This window comes from Bubalus bubalis, chromosome 13, assembly GCF_019923935.1.
Source record: "Bubalus bubalis isolate 160015118507 breed Murrah chromosome 13, NDDB_SH_1, whole genome shotgun sequence".
Classification (NCBI taxonomy): domain Eukaryota; kingdom Metazoa; phylum Chordata; class Mammalia; order Artiodactyla; family Bovidae; genus Bubalus; species Bubalus bubalis.
The window spans coordinates 71347485-71374423 of record NC_059169.1 but is presented as its reverse complement, the minus strand read 5'-3'; the positions used below and the strand labels follow the sequence as shown (position 1 = coordinate 71374423).

Below are 26939 nucleotides of genomic sequence, written 5' to 3'. Positions count from 1 at the left end.
CAGAGGTGTCCAATGATCACATGCTTGGATACTGCTGAAATGTTAAACTATAAATGCTGTGAAACATTTACTCTTTTTTTTTCATGTTTATAGAATGCTAATTATATTTTTGTGACCCTCATGGACTGTAGTCCACCAGGCTCCTCTTTTCATGGAATTTTCCAGGCAAGAGTACTGGAGTGGGTAGCCTTTCCCTTCTCCAGGGGATTGTCCCAACCCAGGGATCGAACCCAGGTCTCCTGCTTTGCAGGCAGATTATTTACTGTCTTAGCCAGCAGGGAAGCCTGAAACGTTTACTCTTAACTTCTGTCCTTATTTCCTTGTGTACCAAACACAAGTAGTTTGCAGACTGGCACTGGTCCAAGAACCACACTTTAAGCAGCACTGCGAGGAGAAGAACTAGTAGAGGAGTTTATGAAGTAACAGAAGAGAGGAGGGGAACAAGGAGACCACAAATTTGTGGAAGACTATGGAAGCTTTAAGAGGAAGTAGTTCACTGTGTTAACTGCAATAAAGGTCAAGTAGGTTGAGACCAAAAGGAAGCCATGAGTTGACAATTAGGACACTGGTGACCTTTGAGAGAGTGGTTTCAGTGGAGCGCTGGAGGCAACACTAGCAGGCTGAGGAGCTGCGAGAGAAGCGCACACGGGGACGACCCTTTCAAGAAGCTAGATGGGAAAGAAATGGAGACAGTGTGGCAGTTTACAAGGAGGTCGAGGGGCTTCCCTGATGGGCCAATGTGGTTAAGAATCTGCCTTCCAATGCGGGGGACAAGGGTTTGATCCCTGGTCCTGGAACTAAGATCCCGCATGCCATGGGGCAGGTGGCCTGTTGCTGCAACTACTAAGCCCTCCAACTCTAGAGCTGGTGCCCCGCAACCAGAGAAGGCTCACGCACCACAATGAAGAGGCTGTGCGTCAGGACAAAGAACCAGCACAGCCAAAAAAAAAAAAATCAAAGAAAAAGTCAAAGGCAGACTTAGACTGCGGAAGGCTTAAAAAAAAAATTCTGATATCACTGAAGGGGCCTCAAACTGAAGAGAGTTCTGTCTCCAGGTAGAAAATCTAAGAAAGAAATTTTTTTTTTTGGTTTTACAGTAATCTTAAAACTACTATGAAGGTGCAGAAAGATTGGGGGGAACTTCCTTGGAGAATCTGTAGACTTTCTAACACTTCTTTGGCAATGCAACAGAAAGCTGTGGGAGGAATACAGGGATTTTAATTGACTCAATTTCTCCCGAGTTTTGTATAAAGACTTTATTTTGGCTGCATCAAACAGTGTGCATGACCTTAGTTCCCCAACCAAGGCTCAAACCTGTGCCCCCTGCTTTGGAAGCGCAGAGTCTTATCCACTGGATTTAATGCTCCGAGACTTAACCACTGGGAATTCCCAGGACTTTAAATGTATCCATGGTAAGATACACATCCTTTTGTAAAGTGAGAAATCTCTGAGCTATCATAATTACAGTAAACTTGGGTATTGACAAAATGGGTTTAATAAAGTAAGTCATATCTATATATGAAGAGAGTTTACTTCAGTTCCCAGACTTTCCTCTACTTTCACTCAATCCCGAGTTTTAGCAAAGAAGCATTTATTGTGTGCTCAACACCATGCTAGGTACTCAGGCTACATTAATGACTGTTCTCTATATGGAAGGAGTTCACTGGAGCAAAATTATTGGTTTTGACGCTTTTTGGTGGAAACAACTGAAAACCCCAGCTCCATCAAGGTCAGCTCCAGGGCCAGTCAAATCAGAGGCTCAGTCACGTCACCAAAGACCCAGATTTTCTGATATTACTACTGAGCTTTCTGCCTCATCCTCAGGTCAGCTTGTCTTAAGTCACTATGGCTGCAGCAACTGCAAGTGACACATTCTCAAAATAATTAAGGGGTAGAACTATGTCATCTGTATCTCATTTTAGAGGCTCCCAGCTGACTGTCTTTGATCTTGCAAAAACCAAAACTGCATCTTACAAAAACCAAAACTGTACCCTGTGTTCCTTACTACCCTACTTGAATCCTGGGAAAAATGAGTGGAATTACCGCTGTGATGGTATTTGGCCTCTGAAGTTGGGTCTGGGCATGGACCCTAACTCCTGATAAACTTTTGAGTCCACAAGAGAGAGTTTCTGAACTTAGAACTTGTTGTTGAGTAGGCCAATAACTGCTAACCCCTTTTCACATTCTGGCATACACCATAATATACACAGAAAATGATAATCCATTGTATGGCCCACAGGGATAAACCCAAGAGCTACCACTTGCCTGAAGGCGTTGGCTGCCTCAGCCCTTCTCAGCTGTTCCAAGGATGAGGGAATTCACATCAGAGCACAGCTGTATTTTATTCATAGCACCTCAGTTTCGAAGCTCCGAGCGGGCAACCCATAGCATCTGCCAGTGAGACAAAAGCAGGTACTCAAACTAGGCAATCTATTAGCATAAGTAAATACCAAGAGACAGGAAACAGTTTCTAAGTCAATGTTTGACCACAGTAATTCCTGCAAACTCTTTTCTGATGTCTTTGTGCCTTGCACATGCTATTTCTCTCCTCTGGGTGTTTTCTTTAACACAACGTAATGGATTAGTAGAGTCAAATAAATCTGGGTTCAAAACCTCTAAACCCATCGGCTCTGTGTGTGTGTGTGTGTAAGTCACTCAGTCGTATCTGATTCTTAGCGACCCCATGGACTGTAGCCTGTCAGCTCCTCTGTCCATGGAATTCTCCAGGCCAGAATACTGGAGTACTGGGCAAATGAATTAACTCTTCTGAGCCTGTTTTCCCTATCCAAAGTGTAATACGACTACAACTTATTTTAAAGGGCTGTTTCTGAGGATTCGGTAAGATAATGAGGTAAAATGACCAGAACAATCCCCTGCGCACATAGTAAGTCCTCCTTAGAGGTGAGGTCCGTCTGGCAAACTTCTATTCAAATGCCCCTGCTCCTCTGAAGATGTCCTTTCGACGTTTCGATGGTGCTTCCTGGTTTTACGCTACTATTAAAACCGCGCAGCACCTTGTCATCAGTTCTTTGCCCGCAGCCCCCACCCCTCTTCCCTCAAAGAACTCTCAAAAGGCCAGGTTCGTCGTCCCATACTTGGTCTCCGCTAGTAGTGGGCAATAGCCAGCTCCTCATAGGTGTCCCTGAGGGTGTTTGTTTTTGTTTTGGCTGACTTCGCTTAACGGATTGAGCGGGAGAAGCGCGGGCGAGCGGGAGGGCGCCGCCCACGGAGGAGAGGGGCGTGCCCGCCCCGGGTGCGCTCGCCCGATACTCCCCGGCGGGGGCCTCGGCTGCAGCCCCGGATCCACCCGGCTATAGCGAGGGAGCCCGCGCGTACCCACCGGGCCGGGCAGCGCCCTTACTCGGCCACTCACGCCCGCAGGGGCGAGTTTCGAGGAGAGGCAGGCTGAGGCAGCGGCGGCGGCCGCTGCCTCCGGGCAGGCGCCTGGGTTGCGGGCCCGGGGCTCCCCGCCCGCCCGGCCCGCGCCTCGCCTCGCCTCGCCCAGCACCCCGGTGCCCTCCCGACGCCGGCGGGCCCGGGAGCCTCGCGGACGTGACGCCGCGGGCGGAAGTGACGTTTTCCCGCGGTTGGCCGCGGCGCTCGGTTGCCGGGCGGGGGAGGGCCGGCCCGGTTTTTTTCTCAGGGGAACGTTCAAATTATTTTTGTAACGGGAGTCGGCCGAGGACGGGGCGTGCCCGAGGTGCGCGCGTCCTCTCCTTTCCCCGGCCCTCCTCCAGCGCCCGCCGGCGCCTGCCCTGCTAGCGCGTCATGCCGCCCAAAACCCCCCGGAGAGCAGCCGCCGCCGCCGCCGCCGCCGCCGCGGAGCCCCCGCCGCCGCCCCTGCCGCCGCCCCCTGAGGAGGACCCCGAGCAGGACAGCGGCTCCGAGGACCTGCCTCTGGCCAGGTGAGCGGGCCGAGCCACCGGCGGCGGGCGGCGAGCGGGGAGGGCGCCCCGAGGCTGCGTCGGCGGGCGCCGCGGCGTCTAGGCGGGGGCGCGTCCCCGCGGGGCGCCGGTCCGGGCGGGAGGACGGTCCCCCCTCCACCACCCCTCGCGGCGGAGCGCCCGGAGGGAGCTGACAGGGGTCTGGGTGCGGGCGCCGCCAGAGGAGGGCGGCCGGGAGGGGGTCTCGGCTCCAGCTTGACAGGTGTCGGGCGGGTGGGGCTCGGGTCGCTGAGCGAAGTGACAGGTGCCGCCTTTGCTCCGCGAGACGGCCCTGCGCATCCGGCGGGTGATTGCGAGACCCCATCACACGCAAAAGAGAAAAAAAGAAAAGAACTAACTGGTGTCTGCTGGACAGGTTTTTCTCCCCGTTGAGATGCGTAGTCCTCCAGTGGTCTTTTGACTTTCTCTTTTGGTCTCTAACGATGCAACAGTTGGAAGTGTTTGGTTTTTTTTTTTTTTTTTTTTTCACCCCCTCTGGGCGCGCAGCTGTATCTGAAGCCTAGTCCTGGGAGAGACAGCCAGAAAAGCCTGGGATGCGGCGGCAGAGATGCCCGCGGACGTGAAGGGTAGGGTCCTGAGTGTCAGTTATCCCCCAGGAAGCTCGGCTGAGGCGCCTTGTGGCGTTCTCTTAGAAGGGGGTTTTCGTTCTTGAGGATTCACGGCCATCGGTAGTGACTGGTGGAACGTAACTCTTTAAAAAGAACTCTTGCCTGGGCAAAAATATTGTGAGACGTTTAGCCCAAGAGCTTAAAAGTTCCTAAACTTTTCTCTTGTTTTCTAGAACTCTTCTTGCGTATTTTCATTGGCTCCAACGTGCCTCGTTATTTCTTCCATTTTGCCTTTTGGCTTTGAGCCAGCAAGGATCCTGGTGTCCTTGTTTTTTGTTTGTTTGTTTGTTTCGTTTGTTGGAGTACAAAACGAGTGTTTTTGTGCTCACGTGGAATTATTTTTCTTCTCGTAAGTGGATTCTAAATTTAAGCAAGTCTACGATAATGCAGTGGAACTTGACAAGGGAGATAATGTATTGCAACATCTTATTTTTCTTGATTGTGATGCTTTATGGTTAGAACCAAAAATTGAACGAGTATAATTATCCATTATTATTGTCAGAGTTGGCCCTGCTTTGAGACTGCACATCAATTACAGGGAAATGGGACTCCTTTCTGTCTCCCTCCCACAGTTCTAGCCCATCAGCAGGTCCTATTTCTCTCACCTCCCCCTGCACTAAGAGAATTCGGGACAAATTGTTAAAGATTGGGAAAAGCTTTTGGAAATGGCTTGTGAAAGGCTATTAGAAATTCATATATGATTGTCTTATCAATTAAAAATCATTCTCACTAGTGGGGGAAAAAAAAAAAGAAAGCCCAGGGATGTTCTAGGAGAAGACATTAGTTTCTGATTAAACTCTGGTATGTCCAGTATTTTCCAGTTTCCCTTTGGTAAGAGCAGTGAAGTCTACTGCAAAGAACCCTATGTTATCCACAGAGCTTGGACGCATTCTTGAATATTGTAGAGTAACCAGAAATATTGAAGTTCTGACCATCACCTGGGAAAAGAAAGTCTTTTTTCCTTCTATTTTCCAACATTTCATTTTATATACTTTTAAATGATGAAACTATCACAAATTCTTTAAGTCAGAACCATGCAAGATAAACTTTGTTCTTGATTATTCTTACCCATAAAATGTGTCCTTATGGGCTATCAAACTATGGGTTAACTACTTAACAGAGATAGAACCACTGCCTGGCAGTCTGAAGCCAAGAATTTTACCTCGGGTGGGTTCAGGGCCCAGTCCAGCTGCATTTCCAGTGATGGAGCCCAGGTCTACTTTGAGAATTGAAAGTTTACTTAAGGGAAACAGCACACCATCTTCATTCTTGAGATAACCAAAACTTAATTATGTTTCAGAGAAGGGTTGGCAGTCTGGAATAGTGCTCAAGGGCAAGGATTATAGAGTTAGATTATTGGGTTTCTATCAGGGTTTCTGACATACTGTCTGTGATTTCAAGTGAGTGCTTTAACTTCTCTGATTTGGTATTTATCTGTAAAACAGGGTAAGAGGACTTACCTAATAGGCTGATGTGGGGATTCAGTCTACCTTCATCTAAGGTACTTTGTGTGGGATCATAATAAATACTAAAAAATTATTAGCTATTCCTTGTACTACTACTATTATTGTTAGAGGTCAAGTAGACATTAACTGATTGAAAAAGAATTAGCCAAGAAGAATTTTTTGACTGCCTGTCTTGGTTAAGGAAAATCAGGAAGAAAAGGCTGAATTTAATCCTCATCTAAGAACTACTAGTAAGTAGATTAAATAAAACACTGTGAAGGGTAGACCACATTTTAGCAAAAGTTAATGATATTAAATTGGTTTTGTAATATTATCTATTGCTTTCCTCTTGCTGTTAACTAACCCAACTTTCCCAAACAGTTTTAGCTCTTGTACTTACTTTAAGCTACTTTGCTGCTCTGAAGTATGTGATTCACCAGACCAGCAAACATTTTTCATTGTGTGGTATTACCATTCTGGAAAGACTGAAAAAGATGAATATATGTTTAAATTCTAAGTGTAATTTTTTTCAAAGATAAATAAGATTCTAAAGTATTTAGTGATGCTGCCTTTCAGGATAGTGCTATTCTGTGCAAACTATTGAAACAAATATTTATATGATTAATTTGATTGAAATATGTGCCTCTTATATATTTTTTCATTTGGTAGGCTTGAGTTTGAAGAAACTGAAGAACCTGATTTTACTGCATTATGTCAGAAATTAAAGCTACCAGATCATGTCAGAGAAAGAGCTTGGTTAACTTGGGAAAAAGTTTCATCTGTGGATGGAGTATTGGTAAGGAATGTCAAAATTTTTTGAAAACATTTTCTTAATTGCAGAAATAATTTTTAATCACTATAGAAAATTTGGAAAGTGGAAAATTATAAAGCAAAGCTACTAATAATCCTATTACCCAGAGGTAGTTTATTTCTGATAACATTAAAAATTTTTAAAAAACCCATCTCTCCATGTAAGCCCCTCACCAAAGTATTTTAAAGCAAATGTTAGGTTTCATATTTTATTCATAAATAGTTCACTATGCTATAAAGACTTTTTGAAAAACAAAAAATGACTCATAAAATAATTTTAAGATCATAATGCATAATCAGTATTGAAATTTCCTGATTGCCTTATAATTATTTATTTAGAATTCAGAATCTTTGATAATATTTTGATATTCCATTTTTTTCTTGAATACATATGCATATATATTCAACATCTATGTATATAATAATATCACTAGCAAATAATTATTGACACTTTGTATGTACTGGAGAATATTGTAAGCACTTTGCAAGTAACTCATCTGACAAGCCTTTAAGATGTGAAGTATAAAATCCTTATTTTACATGTAAAATGTAAAATCTTCATTTTATAAATGAGGATACTGAAGCTGAGTGAGATTGAGTAACTTAACTAAGGATCTTGACTAATAAGATCTAAAACACAGATTTGGGATCATACATATATATGTAATTACATGTAGTTTTGTAAAATTAAAAAAAATTTTTTTCTTAACATGAGCATTTTATGTTGTTAAATATTTTTTGATATATTTGATAATGTCATTTCCAGTGGTGTTATATTTTATCCATTAGATGTATTCTGATTTGTTAGCTTTCTGTTATTTGACATTTTCCCCCCAACTTTTTGGAGCTGTATACACAATGTGATAAACATCCTTATTTGTAAGAGTGATACCTGGCACAAATTAAGTCTTCAATTATTTATTAAATGGATTAATGAATGAATCTCTGATTAGTAGGATAAATTCTTACAATTTGAATTACTGAGTCAGAAGCTATGTGCATTTATAAAACTATTGGTAATTTTTGCTAAATTGCACTCTAATCACTTTTAATGAGTTTACGTTTTCATTCAGCATTGTATTAGAGTACACTGCTGACTTGTTTTTTTACTGATCCGATCAACGCAGCAAAATATGTTTATATACATCCCATAAAAATACTATTTATAACTGTTAAAAAAAATCTCTAGTGTTTTAGTCTGTTTGGACTATTAAAATAAATACCTTAGACTGGATAGCTTATAAACAATAGACATTTATTTCTCACTGTTCTGGAGCTGGGAAGTCCAAGATCATGGTGCAGGCAGATTCTGGGTCTAGTAAAGGCACACTTCTTTATTCACAGGGAATTCACAGATAGTGCCTTGTCACTGGCCTCAGTTGGCAGAACTGGTGGGAGCTTTTGCTGGCCTCTTTCAGAAGGGCACTGATTCCATTCATGAGGGCCCTTCCCTACTGACCTAATCACTCGTGAAGGCTCTACCTCCTGATATCATCTTGTTGGGCATCAGGTTTTCAGCATCTGAATTTGAGGGGAACACAAGCATTCGGTCTGTCAGTTCAGTCGCTCAGTCGTGTCCGACTCTTTGTGACCCCATGAATTGCAGCACGCCAGGCCTCCCTGTCCATCACCAACTCCCAGAGTTCACTCAAACTCATGTCCATCGAGTCAGTGATGCCATCCAGCCATCTCCATCCTCTGTCATCCCCTTCTCCTCCTGCCCCCAATCCCTCCCAGCATCAGGGTCTTTTCCAGTGAGTCAACTCTTCGCATGAGGTGGCCAAAGTATTGGAGTTTCAGCTTCAGCATCTGGTAATAAAAAAAAGAGAAAACAAACCTCACAGTTTCCAAAGATTTGAACATATTCTAGAACTGCATACTAAAAAGGCATTCTTGAAGTATCTTGGATGAATGACTTTGGTTTTATCATCCCAAAGCACCTAATATATATTTCCACTGATTTGGGTACATCATGTACAAAGCCGTTTCTTTGCGTGTGCTGTTAAAGAGAGTCATCACTCCTTCACTTCTCTATCTTCCATAAATACTAGGCTTTTACTTTTCAGAAAGTTTAGAGGGGGTAGTTGATTATAGACAGTATTGGTAAGTGCAGATAGTTGCCAGTTTTTAAGTGAGTTGTGTTCCAGCTCTCTTGAAAGTGAAAGTGAAAGTCACTCAGTTATATGGAACTCTGATCTGTGGAATTCTCCAGGCCAGAATACTGGAGTGGGTAGCGTTTCCCTTCTCCAGGGGATCTTCCAAACCCAGGTCTCCCACGTTACAGGTGGATTGTTAACCAGCTGAGCCACAAGGGAAGCCCAAGAATACTGGAGTGGGTAGCCTATCCCTTCTCCAGCAGATCTTCCTGACCCAGGAATCCAGATCTCTTAGTAAGTATAATAATGTAGTTAGATTTGCAGGCTAGTTCACAGGAAACTTTTTTAAAAAGACTGAATTCTAGCAGTAATAGTTTTGGGCTTTGGACCTTCATATATACATATATAAACAAACAAATGTTACTGCTTTTTATCCTACCCTTTTCTTTCTCCTGGCTTTGTCCCTACCTTCCATGGGAACTGGCATAGTTTAAAACTCATCTCCTGATGATGCTCTTGATGGGGACTAAGAGATGAGAAGTCATTCCTGGTTGTGTGCTGAGGAAAATAAGAAAGGAATTTCATGTTACAGTTGGAATTTGGGGCATCTTTTCGTTGGGTACGACAGGATGATGTTGTATTTTTCTGTTACAGTTCACCAGACTCTCCCATAGAAATGTTATTTTCAGTGATAGTTAAGATTTTGAGAGTTGGCCTGATAATTTAATCTTCATTTATACAGTAATTTCTAAGGGAGAATGTGACCCAGTGAGTGCTGAGAAGCCAGAGAGTGACAAAATGAACCTGTTTCTGATGGGGCCATTCTAGTTGTACTTGGCCATCTTCTTTGAAACAAGAAGAATGTGGTAACTCAGGGCAATTTTTGGCAACTGAAAATAGGTAATGTTTATTGAAACAAAGGATGGGTTAAGAGCAAGAATTTGTCATGAGACTGGACTAACTCAAGTTTCAAATCTACCATTTACTGCCTTTGTGATCTTGAAAAGGTACCTAAAATCTCCAAGTCTCAATTATCTTATTTGTAAATGGAACTAACAATAATTTCTGGGTCTTGGAGTTATTTGGTAGATTAAATTCATGCATATAAAGCATTTATTAGTGTAAATGAGTGCTTATATTTGATCATGACTAATGAGCTACTGCAGAAAATTTTATATTAATATTTTTTAAAAGAATTTAAGGATCAGTTAAAATGGTTTAAGTTTTAAATGGATGTATAGTGATTCTGATGTGGCACTTTCATTAAAATTCACATTTTTAGGTTCTTGAGAGTAAAAAAAAGTTGTTTATACGTGCAGGAAAGCATATATTAATCCTTTTAAAGGAAAGGTTTGTGGTATTTTGTCTAGAAATTTCTCCTTTTTGTATAAATGTTTAGTAAGTGTGTAATATGTGGTTGCTGTCATATGATTAAATTGTGTTCATGCTGCTTACAGCATATGAATAAAATAAGAAATTGGTCAGATGTCCTTCTCATACTGTGACTTATGATAAATCAGTTGTTGGAATATTGGTTCTCTTTCTGCATCTTGAATGACAGTGTGGCAGAGAAGAAATAAACCTTGGACCTCAGGGCAAAAAACTCTTATTGTAGTTGTAATGTAGCTATATGATTTTAGGCAAATTGGTTAATCCCAGTCTCAGTTTGCTCATCTGAAAAACAGAAATGATGTCTGAATATCATCCTTTTAGGCTTTTGCATAGGGGTGTGTGTGTGTATTTGTATGTTTGTATGTTTATTTGTGTGTATATATTCAAGGGCTTTGAAATATATTACCCTTGATAGAAGCATTTTAGAGGTAATTACATTTAGAAAGATATTGAAGAGAATAGTTTGGAATTAGAGTAAAACTAGGCATTCTATTTAAGCTGTGCTGCAAAAATATGAAGAGGTTTCTTAATAACCTTAGCAGAATATATATTTTAAAATTATGTGTAATGAAAAATTTCTTTACCTGTAATTTTTTAGTCCTTAGTTATACATACACCCTATCTACTTGAAGATGGTGCTTATATTCTGATTGCTTGTGGGTTTTGCTGAGCAAAATACATTTAAGAACATGTTTGTGTGTGTGTCGTCAGCCGCGTCTGACTCTCTTCGACCCTATGGACTGTGAACTGCTAAAGAACATGGACGTGAGTGTTACATTTGTATTACAGATGTAGGATATCTGCAGGTTCTTTTATTTCTGATTCTACTTCTAAGATTAATTTCTAAAGACATTTTATTTTGGAGAGTTTCAGATATTTATATAAGTAGGTAAAGGAAAATAGTATGAACTCTCACATAACTCTTAACCAGCTTCAGTAGTGTCAGTCATGGCCAAACTCTGTTTCTCCCTGACTCCAGATTATTTTAAAGTAAATCCAAGATACGATATTTCATCTATACATATTTCAGTATGTATGGGGGGAAAAAAAAGAACTCTTTAAAAAAATGACCACAAGAAATTTCCTGGTGTTCCTCTGATCAGGATTCCACACTTCCACTGCAGGGGTCATGGACTGAATCCCCGATTTGGAAACTAAGATCCTACAAGCTGCACCAGAAGACAATCCCCTCCAAACACAGAAGCACCACAGTTCATCACACCTGATAAAATTAATGAAAATTCCTTAATATCAAATATCCATTGTTTGAATTATCTTGTTTCAGAAATTCTTTTCAGTAAGTTCAGGATTTAAATAAGGCCTATACAGTGTGATTGGTTGATTTGTGTCTTAAATCTCTTTCAGTCTGTAGATTTTGCCTTTTCCTTCCCTCCCCCTTTTCCTTTCTTATTTTTTTTTCAATGTATTTGTTGAAGAAACTGGAGTTTTTATCCTGTGAGATTTTTTACTGTGTGTATTTTACAGATTGTACCTCCTTCATTGTTTAACATATTTCCTAATTCTCTGTGTTTTCTAGAAATGATTCTAGAGGCCTGATCAGATCCTGGTTTGATATTTTTCAGAAGAAATGCTTCAGAGATGTTGTTGTGTATGCCTATTGGTAGACACATAATGTCTTGTTCTCTCTCTTTTAATGTAAGCTATTATTGATGACCATTGACTGGAGCCATTAGAGGAACTAATCTTTCCCTTTTCAATTATTAGTTGTAATTCTTCTGTAAATAGAAACTTTCCTCCATCAACTGTGTTTATTCTGAAGTATAGATCATTCAGGAAAGGTAGGATAAGTGCTTTATTCTTTGTGTTTATTGACTAGTTTTCAAGCTGATGAGTTTGTCTCATAACATTCCCCAAAAGTGACCAATGATTATAATCATCTTTTCAAGTATTAATATTATCTTATAATACCAATAGACCAGTTTGACTATACATAGACATTTAATAAGATCTTTACTCAAAAATAACATTCCGGTGATCCTTGAATAGTGCTGGGGTTAGGGGCAGCAAACCTCCACACGGTCGACAGTCTGTATTACTTATGGTTGACCCTCTGTATACACAGTTTCTTCATATACATGCTTCCTCCATTTCTGCAGTTGCACATCTGAGAGTTTAGCCAATCTCAGCTCATGTAGTACTATAATATTTACTATTGGAAAAAAAAATGCCTACAGTGTAGTACTATAGTCTTGCAAAAGAGCTGACTCACTGGAAAAGACCTTGATGCTGAAAAAGATAGAAGGCAAGGGGGGCCAGGCGGCAGCAGAGGATGAGACGGTTAGATAGCATCACCAACTCAATGGACATGAATTTGAGCAAATTCTAGGAGATAGTGAAGGACAAGGAAGCCTGGCGTGCTGCAGTCCGTGGGGTCGCAAAGAGTTGGACACAACTTAGCGACTGGAAAACAACAGTAGCCTTTACTATTGAAAAAATATATATAACACACAGTTTGCAGCCATATTCTTCAAGAGTCAGCTGTATTTTGTAATTTCAAGAATGAAATGGAAATCAGATCATGTAGTATTTAACCTTAGGGATTGTCTTTTTTTTTCCAAGCATAATTCCCTGGAGACACATTGATGTTAAATGTCATTATATTTGTTTGCTAAGGGTGCCATAAAAAATACCACAGACTGAGTGGGTTAGACAACAGAAATGTGTTTTCTCACAGTTCTGGAGGCTGGAAGTCCGAGATAAATTATGGGCAGGTTTGGTTTCTTCTGCGGCCTCCCTCCTTGGTTTGCAGATGGCTGCCTTCTCCTTGTCTTCTGGAATGGTTTTCCTGTGCACAAATCCCTGGTGCCCTTTTGGGTGTCCAGATTTCCTGTTCATGTAAGGATGCTAATCAGATTCAATTAGGTTTACACTTCTGTCCTCATTTTAACTTATGTACCACTTGAGACCCTATCTCCAAACACAGTTATGTTCTCAGATACTTAGGGCTCCGGCTTCAACATAGGAATTTTGTGGAGGGAACACAGTCCAGCTCATTGAAAATAGTTTGTTTCTTTGTTATTTTTTGGTAGTATTCCATGGTATGGCTGGACCACAGTTTTGTTTAACCATTCACTTATTGAAAGGTGGCTGTGTTGTTTGTAGGTTTTAGCTGCTATGAATGAAGCTTCTATATCTATATCATTTGTTATATATTTTTATTGTGGACATCAGTTTTCCACTCTTTAAACACCAAGGAGTGTTGTTGTTGGATCCCGTGGTAAGAATATGTTCATTTTTGTAGGAAACCTCCAAAATGTGTCCAGAGTGGTGGTACCATTCAAGAAAGCACTGCTGCTTTGATATTTTTGCGAGCATTTGGTGTTGTCACTGTCTTGCATTTTGGCCATTCTAATAGGTGTGATATCTCACTGTTTTAATTTGTAATTCTCTTAACGGCATATGATGCTGAACATCTTTTCATATGCTTATTTGCCATCTGTACATCTTCTTTGGAGAGGTGTTGACACCTTGGGCCAATTTTTTAATCTGTTGTTTATTTACTCATTGTTGAGTTTTAGGAGGAGTTTGTGTGTTTTAGAAAACAGTCCTCTTTAGATATTCCTTTTGCCAGTATTTTCTCCCATTCTCTGGCTTAACTTCTCATTTTCTTGACAGTGTCTTTCGGCGAGCAGAAATAATTTTAATAAAGTCTAGGTTATAAATTTTTTCTTTTATGAAACATGCCTTTGGTATTGTATCATTATCATTGCCATCACACTTCCTGATTTCAAACTATTACACAGCTGTAGTCATCAGAATAGAATGGGATTTAGCATTCAGACAGACACATAGATCAAGAGAAAAAGAGAGCCCAGAAATAAACCCCTACACATATATGGTCAGTTAATTTATGATAGAAGAAGCCAAGAATATTCAATGGTGATAAGACCATCTCTTCAGTAAAGGGTTCTGGGAAAACTGGACCAGTGTCTCACACTATAGATAAAAATAAACTCATATTGGATTAAGAGACTTGAACATAAGAAACCATAAACTCCTAGAAGAAAACATAGGTGCAAGCTCCTTGACCACCGTCTTGGTGATGATTTTTTTAATTTGACAGTGATGATTTTTTGAATTTGACACCAAAAGCAGAGCGAACAAAAGCAAAAATAAACAAGTAGAACTACATCAAAATAAAAAGCTTCTGATGGGAAAGGAAACATTGACAAAATGAAAAGGCAACCTACCAATTGGGAGAAAATATTTGCAAATCTTGTATCTAATAAGGAGTTAATATCCAAAATACTTAAAGAACAAATAATCCAGTTTAAAAAAAAAAATGGGCTGAGGGACTGAATAGGTATTTTTCCATGGAAGACACACAGATGGCTAACAAGTACATGGTGCTTAACCTCTCAAATCACCAGGGAAATGCACATCAAAACCACAGTAAAATACCACTCCCATCTGTTAGAATGGTTATTATCAAAAAGACAAGAAGTAACAAGCGTTGGTGACAATATAGAGAAAAGGGAACCGTACATTGTTCCTAAGAATGTATATTGGTGCGTCCACTGTGAAAAACCATACCTGGGGAGGAGAGATCAAGATGGAGTAGACCTTCACTCACCAACACATCAAAACCACAACTACATATAGAGCGGTGCTTGGTAAAATTGATTTGGGAACTAGCCAGATGGCTCTTTCACAACCAAGGCTGTAAAGGAAGAACTACACAAAGGCTGGCAGGAAGGGAGGAGAAGCAGTCTGGTCTGGTTGGGACCTGCACCCGCTAGTGGAGGGTACCGAAGGGGAGGGAGATGGCACAGGCTTGGGGATTTTCCCTGGGGGCGTAAGGGATTTGAGCCACGTTTTAGGCAACCTAGCCCACGTATTAGGCAACCTAGCCCACGTATTAGGCAACCTAGCCCACGGGTCCAACCCTGGGAAGACGACCCCTTTAGCTGGTTTGGAAACCACTGGGGCTTACTGGAGGGCTCTAAGAAACCAAGACTCGGCCCATGAAGGACATGCACAGACTTGCCTCCTCCCGGTCACAGCACAGAGTCAGCAGATGGAAAACTTCCTTGGGCCCTGGCCGGCTTACCAGGACCATCCCAGTGTATCCCGCAGCCTGCTCAGGGCTCCTGCTCCAGCGCCTCTTGCCCTGGCGCTGCACCTACTGAGGCGCGGGCTGCTCCTGAGAGTGCGCACACCTGGAGGGCTGCGAGCCTGCTTGCACCCTGCCCCTGACTCTGACCAGTGTGGAGGCAGACATTGCCAGCCTGGGTGTCAGAGTGTACACCCTGGAGGAAGCAAAGCCGCATCCCAGGCGGAGAATGTTGTCACTTGGTAGGCCGACCTTGCACACACTTGAGGGGGAGTAAAACTAGCTCTAGGGTGGGGCCTGCCATTGCAGGCTTGTGTGTCCCTGCGCACATCTGGAACGGAGTGAAACCGGGTCAGTGAGCGCGGGCGACAGCTCAAGTCCTGACCCGGCCTCTAACCAAGGCATGCACGCCAGGGGTTGGGGAGGGAGAGAAACCAGCACAGAAGTTCAGCCCCGTGTCCTCAGCACTGGACGCGCCCCATACCTAGACAGGGACTCCTGTCAGAAACCCACTTTCCTCCTAGCAGAAACCCACTTGCCTCAGTACTCTTGTTCCAGCCGCTGGAGCCCCGCCCCCACCCCTTATAGGGTGGAGACCGCCCTTGTGCAGAGAAGCCCCAGTTCGGACTGTAGCTGCTCCAACTTCAACCCATCAGAACGATGGCTGCCCGCACAGCCCGGGGGACGAGAGCCTGCGCTCGCTCGCTTCTGATCCAGCAGCTCGCAGACCAGAGCCACTGGGCACATGCAGACTTTATTGGGACACACCCCCCCCCCCCCCCCCCCACCGCCATGAGGCCATGTCTCCAAGACTGGAATAGGTAACTTTCACCTGATTTCATGGTGACGGAGAAGGCTGAACAAAATGAGAAGACTGAGGAGTATATTTCAAATGAAAAGGCAAGAAGAAACCCCTGAAAAAAATCTCTGATGAAACGGAGGTAAATACCTTATAAAGAATCCAATAGTAATAAGAATGCTAACTGAACTGGGGAAAAGAATAGATGAACACAGAATTTTAACAAGGGATTAGAAAACACATTAAAAAAGAACCAGTCAGAGCTAGAAAACAGGATAACTGAAATGAAAAACACTAGAGAGAACAGCAGGTTAGGTGATACAGAAGAATGCATGAGGTATCTGATAGAATAATGGAAATCACCTGGTCCCAACAGCAAAAAGAAAAAAAATTTTTAATGAGAATTGTTGAAGGGACTTTGAGTACAACATTAGGTGCACTGAAAATCACATTAATAGGGGTTCCAGAAGAAGAGAGGGAGAAAGAGGTAGAAAATTTATCTCATGAAATTATGGCTGAAAACTTCCCAAACATAGACAGGAAACAGACATCCAGGTGCAGGAAACACAGTCACAGACAGTATGAACCCAGGGCATATCCTCAGTAAAATGGCGAAAGTTAAAGAGAATTCAAAAGGCAGCAAGGAGAAAAGAGGCACATGCATTTCTATTATAGTAATGTGTCTTCTCCTTCACTCTCTTTTTAAAAGAGTCTGACTGTAGGCGTTTTTAATTTTATTGATCTTTTTAAAGTATCAGCTTTTGATTTCCTTGGTTTTTCTGTTGATTTTCTATTTTCAGTGACTCTTTTGTATTTAGCTGACCTTTTGTTTTGAAATGTTTAAATTCCTTTCTTATTTCCTTTTGTGTCTATTCTTTGTTTTCTTTGTCATTACCCTGGGGATTACATTTAGCATCTTAAAGTTTTATACTCTAATTTGAATTTTTTCAAGCTTAACTTCAATAATATAGAGAATTATACTTCATTAGCCCTGTCCACACTCCTTTCAGTTATTGATGTCACAAAAGTATGCCTTTTTATATCGAGAGTCCAAAAACATAAACTAATGATTTTGTAATGGATCAGTCTCTTAAATTATATAGAAACAAAATGTGGAGTTATACACTATTATTGTAATAGTAATATCTTTTCTATCTTTTCTTCATCAGTTCTTCAGCACTCAACTTTCTTTATAGTTCAACTCTCACATCCATACATGACCACTGGAAGAACTATAGCCTTGACTAGACGGACCTTTGTTGACAAAGTAATGTCTTTGCTTTTTAATATGCTATCTAGGTTGGTCATAGCTTTTCTTCCATGGAGTAAGGGTCTTTTAATTTCATGGCTGCAATCACCATCTGCAGTGATTTTGGAGCCCCCAAAAATAAAGTCAGCCACTCTTTCCACTGTTTCCCCATCTATTTCCCATGAAGTGATGGGACCAGATGCCATGATCTTAGTTTCCTGAATGTTGAACTTTAAGCCAACTTTTTCACTCTCCTCTTTCACTTTCATCAAGAGGCTATTTAGTTCTTCTTCACTTTCTGCCATAAGGGTGGTATCATCTACATATCTGAGGTTATTGATATTTCTCCGGGCAATCTTGATTCCAGCTTGTGCTTCTTCCAGTCCAGTGTTTCTCATGATGTAATGTGCATAAAAGTTAAATAGGCAGGGTGGCAATATACAGCCTTGACGTACTCCTTTTCCTATTTGGAACCAGTCTGTTGTCCCATGTCCAGTTCTAACTGTTGCTTCCTGACCTGCATACAGGTTTCTCAAGAGGCAGGTCAGGTGGTGTGGTATTCCCATCTCTTTCAGAATTTTCCACAGTTTATTGTGATCCACACAAAGTCCAAGACTTTGGCATAGTCAATAAAGCAGAAATAGATGTTTTTCTGGAACTCTCTTGCTTTTTCAATGATCCAGCAGATGTTGGCAATTTGATCTCCGGTTCTTCTGCCTTTTCTAAAACCAGCTTGAACATCTGGAAGTTCACGTTTCGCGTATTGCTGAAGCCTGGCTTGGAGAATTTTGAGCATTACTTTGCTAGCATGTGGGATGAGTGCAATTGTGCAGTAGTTTGAGCATTCTTTGGCATTGCCTTTCTTTGGAATTGAGATGGATGCCCTTTATTTCTTTTTCTTAGCTGATTGCCCTGGCTAGAACCTCCAATACATTGTTACCTTTTTCCTGATCTTAGTGGGAGAACATTCAGTCTTACTGTTACCTATGATATGGGCTTTCTGGAGATGCCTTTTGTCAGGTTGAGGAACTTCCCTTTTATTCCAGTTGTGTTGAGTATTTTGTCAAATGGTTTGGGATTTTGTCAAATGATTTTTTTCTGCATCTATTGAGACAACTGTATGTTTTTTCTCCTTATTATAATGTATTATATTCTTCTGAGATTTTAAACCAACATTGTGTTTCTAGGATAAGTTTCACTTGTTTATGGTGAGTAATTATTCTTATATATATATATTTAAATTTGGTTTCCTTGTATTTTGTTCAGCATTTTTATGCATTTGTTCATAAGAGATTTTGGTCTCTATTTTCTTTCCTTGCAGTGTTTTTGTCTGATTTTAGTGTCAAGGTAGTACTGACTGCTGAAGGAGATGGGAAATGTTTCCTTCGATCTTCAGCTTTTATGGAGCATTTTGGTTAATTGATGGGCTTCCCTGGTGGCTCAGATGGTAAAGTGTCTGTCTGCAGTGCAGGAGACCAGGGTTCGATCCCTGGATTGGGAAGATACCCTGGAGAAGGAAATGGCAACCCACTCCAGTACTCTTGCCTGGAAAATCCCATGGACGGAGGAGCCTGATAGGCTACAGTCCATGGGGTCACAAAGAGTAGGACATGACTGAGCGACTTCACTTTCACTTGGTGCTGCTGCTGCTGCTAAGTCACTTCAGTAGTGTCCGACTCTGTGTGACCCCGTAGACGGCAGCCCACCAGGCTCCGCCGTCCCTGGGATTCTCCAGGCAAGAACACTGGAGTGGGTTGCCATTTCTTTCTCCAATGCATGAAAGTGAAAAGTGAAAGTGAAGTCGCTCAGTTGTGTCCGACTCTTAGCGACCCCATGGACTGCAGCCTACCAGGCTCCTCGGTCCATGGGATTTTCCAGGCAAGAGTACTGGAGTGGGATGCCATCGCCTTCTCCGTTCACTTGGTGAATTGATACTAATTCTGCTTTAAATGTTTGGTAGAATTCATCAATGAAACCAACTGAGCCTCGACTTTTCTCTGTGTAGAGATTTTAAAATTACTAGTCTAGTCTCTTAACTTTGTTACAGGTCTTTTCAAATTGTCAGTTTCTTTTTGTGTTGGTTTGGTCATCTCTGTCTTTTTAGAAGTTTGTCCATTTAATCTAAATTATCTGATATGTCAGCATGCAGTGGCTCATAGCATTCCTGTTATGATTCGTTTTAAAATTTCTATAAGGTTGGTCTTAATATCCTCATGTCATTTCTAATTTTAACTAATTTGAATCTTTTTTCTTGATCAATCTAACTAAAAGTTTCTCTTATCTTTTTTTCAAAAAACCAATTTTTGGTTTTATTGATTTTTCTCTACTTTTATACTCTCTAAATTTAATCAAACCATTTCTTCCCTCTTCACCATTTAGTGTCTTAAACTTAATATATATGTCAGATAGCATTTTATTAAAGTTCATCATGAGCTTTCATCATGAACTACTCAGATATATCTAACATGTAATTATTTATAATTGTTATAATAATATATAATTTGACTGCTATTTTTACTGCAGCATATTTTCTTTTTTCTGAGGACCCATGGAAGGAATTTTACTCTAATCTCTGAATGAATACTAGCTAGGCTTCTGAGAACCAATTTTATTTTATTTTGTGGCCATTATGACTCTTGTAACTGTTTACGGATTTGAATGCCAACTTTCAAGGCATAGCATGTAGTTTTTCTCACTAACATCTTTCTTGTCATTTTTTCCCACTTTTCTATATTTCCCTTTCAGTACTTCAAAGAAATATATATTTACATATGAACATGCATATATAAATGTATATTTATATATAAACACACATATATATTCGAAACTCAAATATACTTGTTTTTATAATTTTTTATAGTATTAAAGTGAGAAGTGAATATCCATTGCTCTCTTTGTATTCCCACCTCTATAGAAATAACCACTGATAAATTTTTGTTCATTCTGCCCCTCCAACCCTTCCTCATTTCCCCCTTCACACACACACACACACACACACACACACACACACACAGGATTTTTTTTTTCCCACTGAGGTTTTATTATTTATTTACACTTTTTAACCAATTTAAGTAATTATTGATGCTTTTGGAATAGGCAATAGATTCAGATGGTTTAAGATTCAAAAGAAAGAAAAATGTAAGCAATGAAAACCTCTCTCATTCTTTCCCCTAAGTTACCCACTTCTCCTCCATAGGCAGCTAATAAAAATTTCTAGTTTTTGTGTTTTTCTGTACCTTGCTTTTTTCATGTAGTGAAGAGTGCCTCTCCTTCTGTGTTTAGCTTAATCTTTTTAGTGGATGTATTTTCCATTGTATGGACGTGTAATTTATTTATATATTCCCCTGTTAACAAACATTTAGTTTATTTTTGAACATTTGATACTACAAACTGTTGCAGTGAATAGCTTTATATATACATTTAGTGCACAGAGTACTTTTGTAATGTTGGTTCCTAGAAGTGAAACCACTGGGTCAGAAGATATTCACACTTACAAAATTTAATAGATTATGTCTTTGCTCATAGGATAAAACTTTGCTGATATCTCACTTTTCCAATAAGGCCTAGCACTGTTTAATACTGTACCTGTACTCTGCCCTACTTCTCCCTCAGATTTTCTCTTCACCTTTCCCTGCTTTTTTGTTTAATTGAAGTTCACAGTGTTGTGTTGGTTTCTGGTGTACAGCAAAGTGATTCAGTTATATGTGTATATTCTTTTTCAAATTCTTTTCCATTATGGGTTATAACAAGATACTGAATATCTTGTTTCTCCCAAGCTCTTTCCCTTTTAGTAACCCATAAGTTTGTTTTCTCTGTATGTGAGTCTTTTTCTGTTTTGTCTGTGAGTTCATTTGTATTGTTTTTTAGATTCCACACATAAGTGATATTATATGATATTTGTCTTTGACTTAACTTTGTATGATTAGGTCCATCCATGTTGCTGCAAATGGCATTAATGATTTCCTTCTTTTATATGGCTGAGTGACATTTAGTTGGTTATATATACCACATCTTCTTTATTCATTCACCTCTCTTTATTCTTCATGTTAGAAGTAGATAACAGAAGGATGGTAGGTACCAGAAGAATATATCACATACTGTATAGCACCTTTTCCCCATCGGATTGAAATGACTGTGGAGAGTTACAGGCTTCCAGGTTTGCTAGGGTATCTTCAACCTCAATTTAATAGGACTGTTTGTTTTTCTGTACTTTAAACATCTTTATGCCCTATATAATTTAGATACAACAGGTGTTGCTTTGAAAGAAATGATTATAAATACTCTCTCAGTGAATCAGTTTTTTTCCTTATGTACATTATAATTTTAGAGGCCTGACATTCATAATTACTGATGTTCAGATTGGTAGTTATTTCTATTACATGTTCAGCTATAAACAAGTAGTCAAGTTTATATGAGACCTAGATATTTAAGAGAGTTTTGAAGTGAGTTATTTTGTCAAAAATGCCTGTTCCTTTTCTGTTTTACCTCTTTTCAGTACGTGCCTTGATATTTCTCATTCTGCAAACCATTTTTAAAATAAGTTGAATCAGATTTATATTGCAGTCAGAAACCACCAAACTTTCCCCCACCTTGGATCTCTTTTAGAAAGTGTACCAAACTTTGTTTATTAAATAATAATTTTTCCTAATTTTATTCAAGCCTGACAGCCATTGTTTTTTATCAGTATAAAGGTAAATTGTGTTACCTTGCTGCATTGATTTCTAGCAAAAGTGAAACACTTTCTACTTTAGTTACTGAGGCATTATTGAAAGTAAACATATGGGTTCGCTTAAGTTTTTAAAAATTTAAGCAAATTTGCCAAGGATTATCATTTTATGATTTGAACCCTAGAGACTCCCAGACCACAGGACTTCAGTGATCAATAATCTCTTTCATTTTCCCTTCCAACTGAGATTCTTTTATTCTAATGCCAACTCATTTATTCAGTAGTTATGTTTTCTTTTTTTCAGATGATATTGGTGGAATGAATGGACATGCTAACTTTGAAAAATACCATTTATACACATAATTAAATCTGAGTTGTAGTAATTGACTCTTGGTTTCTAAGACGGGTGGACACCAGTTAATTAGTAGTTGTTTTAATATGGTGGCCGTTTTCACTGCTCTATGGCTCTGTCTTCTTGGGGATCATTTTTTGGGCCTTTGATGCAGTAAAGCAGAGAGCTTGACTAGAAACTAAATTCCAGGTCAGTTATGTTATTACAAGTTTAGGAAGTGAAGACTGTAATTCATTTCTTTGTGTGAATTAATCCTGCTGATCCTCAGTAGCTGATCAATATGTATGTGATCAGGAGATAAAGAAATTGTGGTAGGACCAATATTCTCACCTTAAAACTTTTTACTCATGATTCAGTTGCTGCTTAGTTCTCTGAGCCTACTAGGGGGAAAAACGAGAAAGTCAAAAAAAGTCATTCTATCCTATACTGGGGTATGACTATTGATGCTGCTTTTAAAAAATATACACATTTAATGTCAAATTAGTGCTGGCCATTGTACTAGGTTCTTGGGGGTTCAGCAGTGTACTTAGTGTGATTATGCCTTCAAAATGCTTACAAACTAGTTGAGATAGGGACAACTGAACAATCTAGTAAACTGAATTGAGTTTAGTTAGGTGCTTAAATAGTCCTAACCACTGAATTCTGTAGAAGTTCTTAGCTCCAAGTACTCATCTCTTGGGCAGAAGACTAGATGAATCTGAATTTGCCAAGAACATATTTTTCTGGGAGCAGAGTCAACTCTTTCCCCACAAAGGCATTGTGTAACTGGATGGCTAATTCAGTTGGTGTTTACCTCTGCATGTTGAATCAAAAATATGATCGAGCACAAGTAAAGTTAGCTTTTGTATTCTTGGCTGTGCTACTGTTGCCTTCTGGTTCTTGTGAGCACATCAAGAATTTCTTTAGCACTCACTGCTGTCAGCTAATATTATGCAAGTGAGAGGGAGGATTTTCTGGCATATTAGCATGTTATTTCTTTTGTTCTTACATATAACCTTGGTAAGGAAATCCCCGAGGGGAAGATATAAAGGCAGGTCTTAGCCCCTCTACTTCTGTAATACATTTAGCTTGTAACTTTATTGCTAATCACTCATTACAGTCTCATGAATCTGGTGTAAGGATGTATCCTTTTGACCCTGAGATAAAGAGCATGTTTACTATGGCTTATTTCCATCATTTTCATGGTTGATATCTTAAAAAGTAAAGATAAGAGAGAGTAGTGTTTTTAACTTTTAAAATTTCAGGTTAAATTCATGCTAGTTATGTTAACCTACTTTTCAGTAAGATAACCTACTTTTCAGATGTTTCTAAGATGATTTATGTTACCACTTGGGGGAGCTCTTTTATAAGTTAGTGCATTGTAAAAGAACAAGTGTTGGATTGGCCAAAAACTTTGTTAAGTATTTTCCATAAAATATCATGGAGAAAAAAACTCAACAAACTTTTTGGTTAACCCAGTAGAAGTCATATCACTAACTCAGGGTTACCAGTTGGGTGATTTAAGTAAACTAAACTAAATGATAGCTTAAATGAGTAGTCTCTTAAGTATTGATTATAGATTATGATTTAAACTGTAGTATATGTAATTAAAGTTTGACTATTTTAAAAAAGATTTTTCTCAAGAATATTCATAATTTTTCCTCTCACCTGTTTTATATAAATTTAGTACTTCTTAATTGACTTACTTTCCCCTCTATTTTATAATTGTAGGTAATTTAGAAAATATATCTAGGATTAATGAAAACCATTTGTAATCCTACCACCTAGAGATAATAGTTAACATTTTGATATATTTTTGCATATCCTTTCTTTTAAATTTTTTCAACAAATTGGAGTCAAAATATACACAGAATTTTGTATTCTGATGTTTTTTTCTCATAATGTGTCTTTGGTTTTTTCCCCATGTCCTTATAATCTTTGAAATGTTTTCTAAGAGTTTTATGTAGCTCTTGATACAGCTCTATCATAATTTATTTAACTATTCTATTTAAAGATGTTTAAATGTTTCCCACTATTTTTGCTGTTGTAAGTAATTCTTTGAACATTTATCCTACTAAATCTTACTCAGTAATTATTTTCATTGGATAAATCCATAGAGATAAAACTGAACTCTTAAGGTTCTTGATGCAAATTAGCAAAACGTCCTTCAATTAACACTCTTCTGAGGTTCTTATATTCAAAATATGTTTATTGGAAATTACTGTCTTTTTCTTATGTAAAATGCTTTTTCTTATCCTTTCCTCATTTTTTTCTTCTTTCATTTATTTTTTTGTGATTCTTTTGGCTGAGTAAAACTTGCTTTTCCTCTGTTTTAATGGTTTCAAAGGTGCTATTCCGAGCCCATTACATAATTCTCAACTAAATTTTTGAGGAAACAAATCAGTTACAAATTTTGGGTTGTAATTGCCGTTGGAAAATAGGGCCTAGATCTTGAGACAGCAGTGAGGGCCGGAAAGCAGGATGAGTCATGTGAAACAGCTGTATTGAGGAGTTGGGGCTGCTGTAGAAGTGGATGAAGCTGCAGACGGCAGAAGGAAAAAGAAGGTGGTGGGGAAAAGTCTTTGGAATTAGGAAACTCTGCAAAAGTTGATAGAGATAAAAACGAGAATGAGGATGTTGATTGTGTTTGAAAAGCTGAGGAGAAAAGTTTCATTACAGTGGTGTCAGATGTCGTATAGAGGTCTTTGTAGATGAAACCAAAGAAAAGTCTGTTCAGTTTAGAGAGAGCTCTTTCGAGACTTAGACAATAGCCTCAGTAGAATAGCGCTTACATAGTAGAAGTATGTGTTCAGTGGGTGCAGTAGATGTGTACTGGGAGAGTGTATCTGGTGAGTGTGTGTGTGAATAGTGAGAGGTTTGTATGTGTGGTTTGAACAGTGGCTTGATAAAGTCCAGGGATAGAAGGATAGCTTTTTTTTTTTTTTTTAAGTGATGTAAGTTTGTTTGTGGGGCTTCCCTGATAGCTCGGCTGGTAAAGAATTTGACTGCAATGCAGGAGACCTCGGTTCAATTCCTGGGTCGGAAAGATCCCCTGGGGAAGGGATAGGCTACCCACTCCAGTATTCTTGGGTTTCCGTGGTGGCTCACATGGTAAAGAATCTGCCTGCAATGCAGGAGTGACCTGGTTGGGAAGATCCCCTGCCTGGAGGAGGGCATGGCAACCCACTCCAGTATTCTTGCCTGGAGAATTCCCATGGACAGAGGACCCTGGTGGGCTACAGTCCATGGGATCCCAAAAAGTCAGACACAACTGAGTGACTTAGCACACCACAGCACAAGCTTGTTTGTAGCTAAAGAGAAGCACATGTTTAGAAAGAACTGTAAGATAAATTACGTAAGACAGAGGGAGGAATTAATAAACTAGGTCTTGAAGGAGGTGATACAAAGTGGGAAGAAGTGAGGGAGTAGATTTACTGATTTGAGAGTGGAGGAGGATGTTCATTTGTCAAAGTCAGAAGAGAAGAAGGACCTGAAGCTAGATGCAGGGACATTGGGAGTATATGGTAATTAGAAATTATTTGATGTGGAGAAACATGTTGAGGCCTTTGGAATTGTGATTCTCTAAACCTTCTAAACAAAATAAAAATGAAGAGTACAGAACAGTAAAATAGTTAAGAGTACAGGACTCTTAGTGGGGTGGTGAGATTAAGGATTTCAATAGTGAAAATGTTAGGAAATCAATGTAGAAATCTAGTAAGGAGATACTCTTAAATAAAGGGAAGAAGACTAATTTGAGTGTTAGGAAACTTGGGTTTTATAGGCCTGTGGCATTGATAGGCTGTGTTGGGCAAGTCTCCACGCTCTAATCTTCAGTTTCTTAATCTGCACAATGAGAACTGAATCAAATGTCGTTTTACGGATTTAAAAGTCTTGAATCAAACTGAACTAAAAAAAGAACAAAACATAGCTGTAGTAATCAAGTCATTGTAGTATTGGTGGAAAGAAAGACAAGTAGGTCAGTGGAACAGAACAGAGAATCAGAAAATAGAATTCACACATACGTGTTTAATGGAGAAAGGAGTTCCTCTCAACAAATGATACTGGAGCAATTCGACATCCATATGCAAAAAAATGAACTTTAGTCCCTTTGTTGCACCAATCATAAAAATTAATTCAAATGAAGCATAGATATAAACTTCCAGAAGATGACCAAGGAGAAAACCTTTGTGACCTTGGATTAAACAAAGATTTCATGGATAGTACCAGCAAGGGCATCATCTATAAAAGTAATAAATTGAGCTCCATCAAAATTAAAAACTTATGCCCTTTGAAATACACTATTTAAGAAAGTGAAAAGCTACAGATCAGTTGAAGGTTTTTGCAAAACACATACCTGTTAAGGAGTTTGAATCCAGCATGTTTAAGTAACTCTTAACAACTTTATAAGACAAACAACTGAATAGAAAATTGGCAAAAGAAGAGATCCAGATGCTAAGTGAGATTTGAAAAAGTACTCAGTGTTGTTAGTCCTTGGGAAAACGTACCACGACATACCTACTGGGAT

At 39.6% G+C, this 26939-nt stretch overlaps 1 protein-coding gene across 1 annotated transcript in view; it reads left to right on the top strand.

The window, feature by feature from the left end:
- The first annotated feature begins 3564 nt into the window (after positions 1-3564).
- The window catches only part of RB1 (RB transcriptional corepressor 1), a 117871-nt gene continuing 94496 nt past the window's right edge, over positions 3565-26939 (top strand). Inside the window, exons 1-2 of the mRNA XM_025263244.3 lie at positions 3565-3905; positions 6667-6793. Of these exons, the coding sequence (XP_025119029.2) occupies positions 3769-3905; positions 6667-6793 (264 nt within the window). The 5' untranslated portion in view covers positions 3565-3768. The remainder of the gene's footprint in view (positions 3906-6666; positions 6794-26939) is intronic.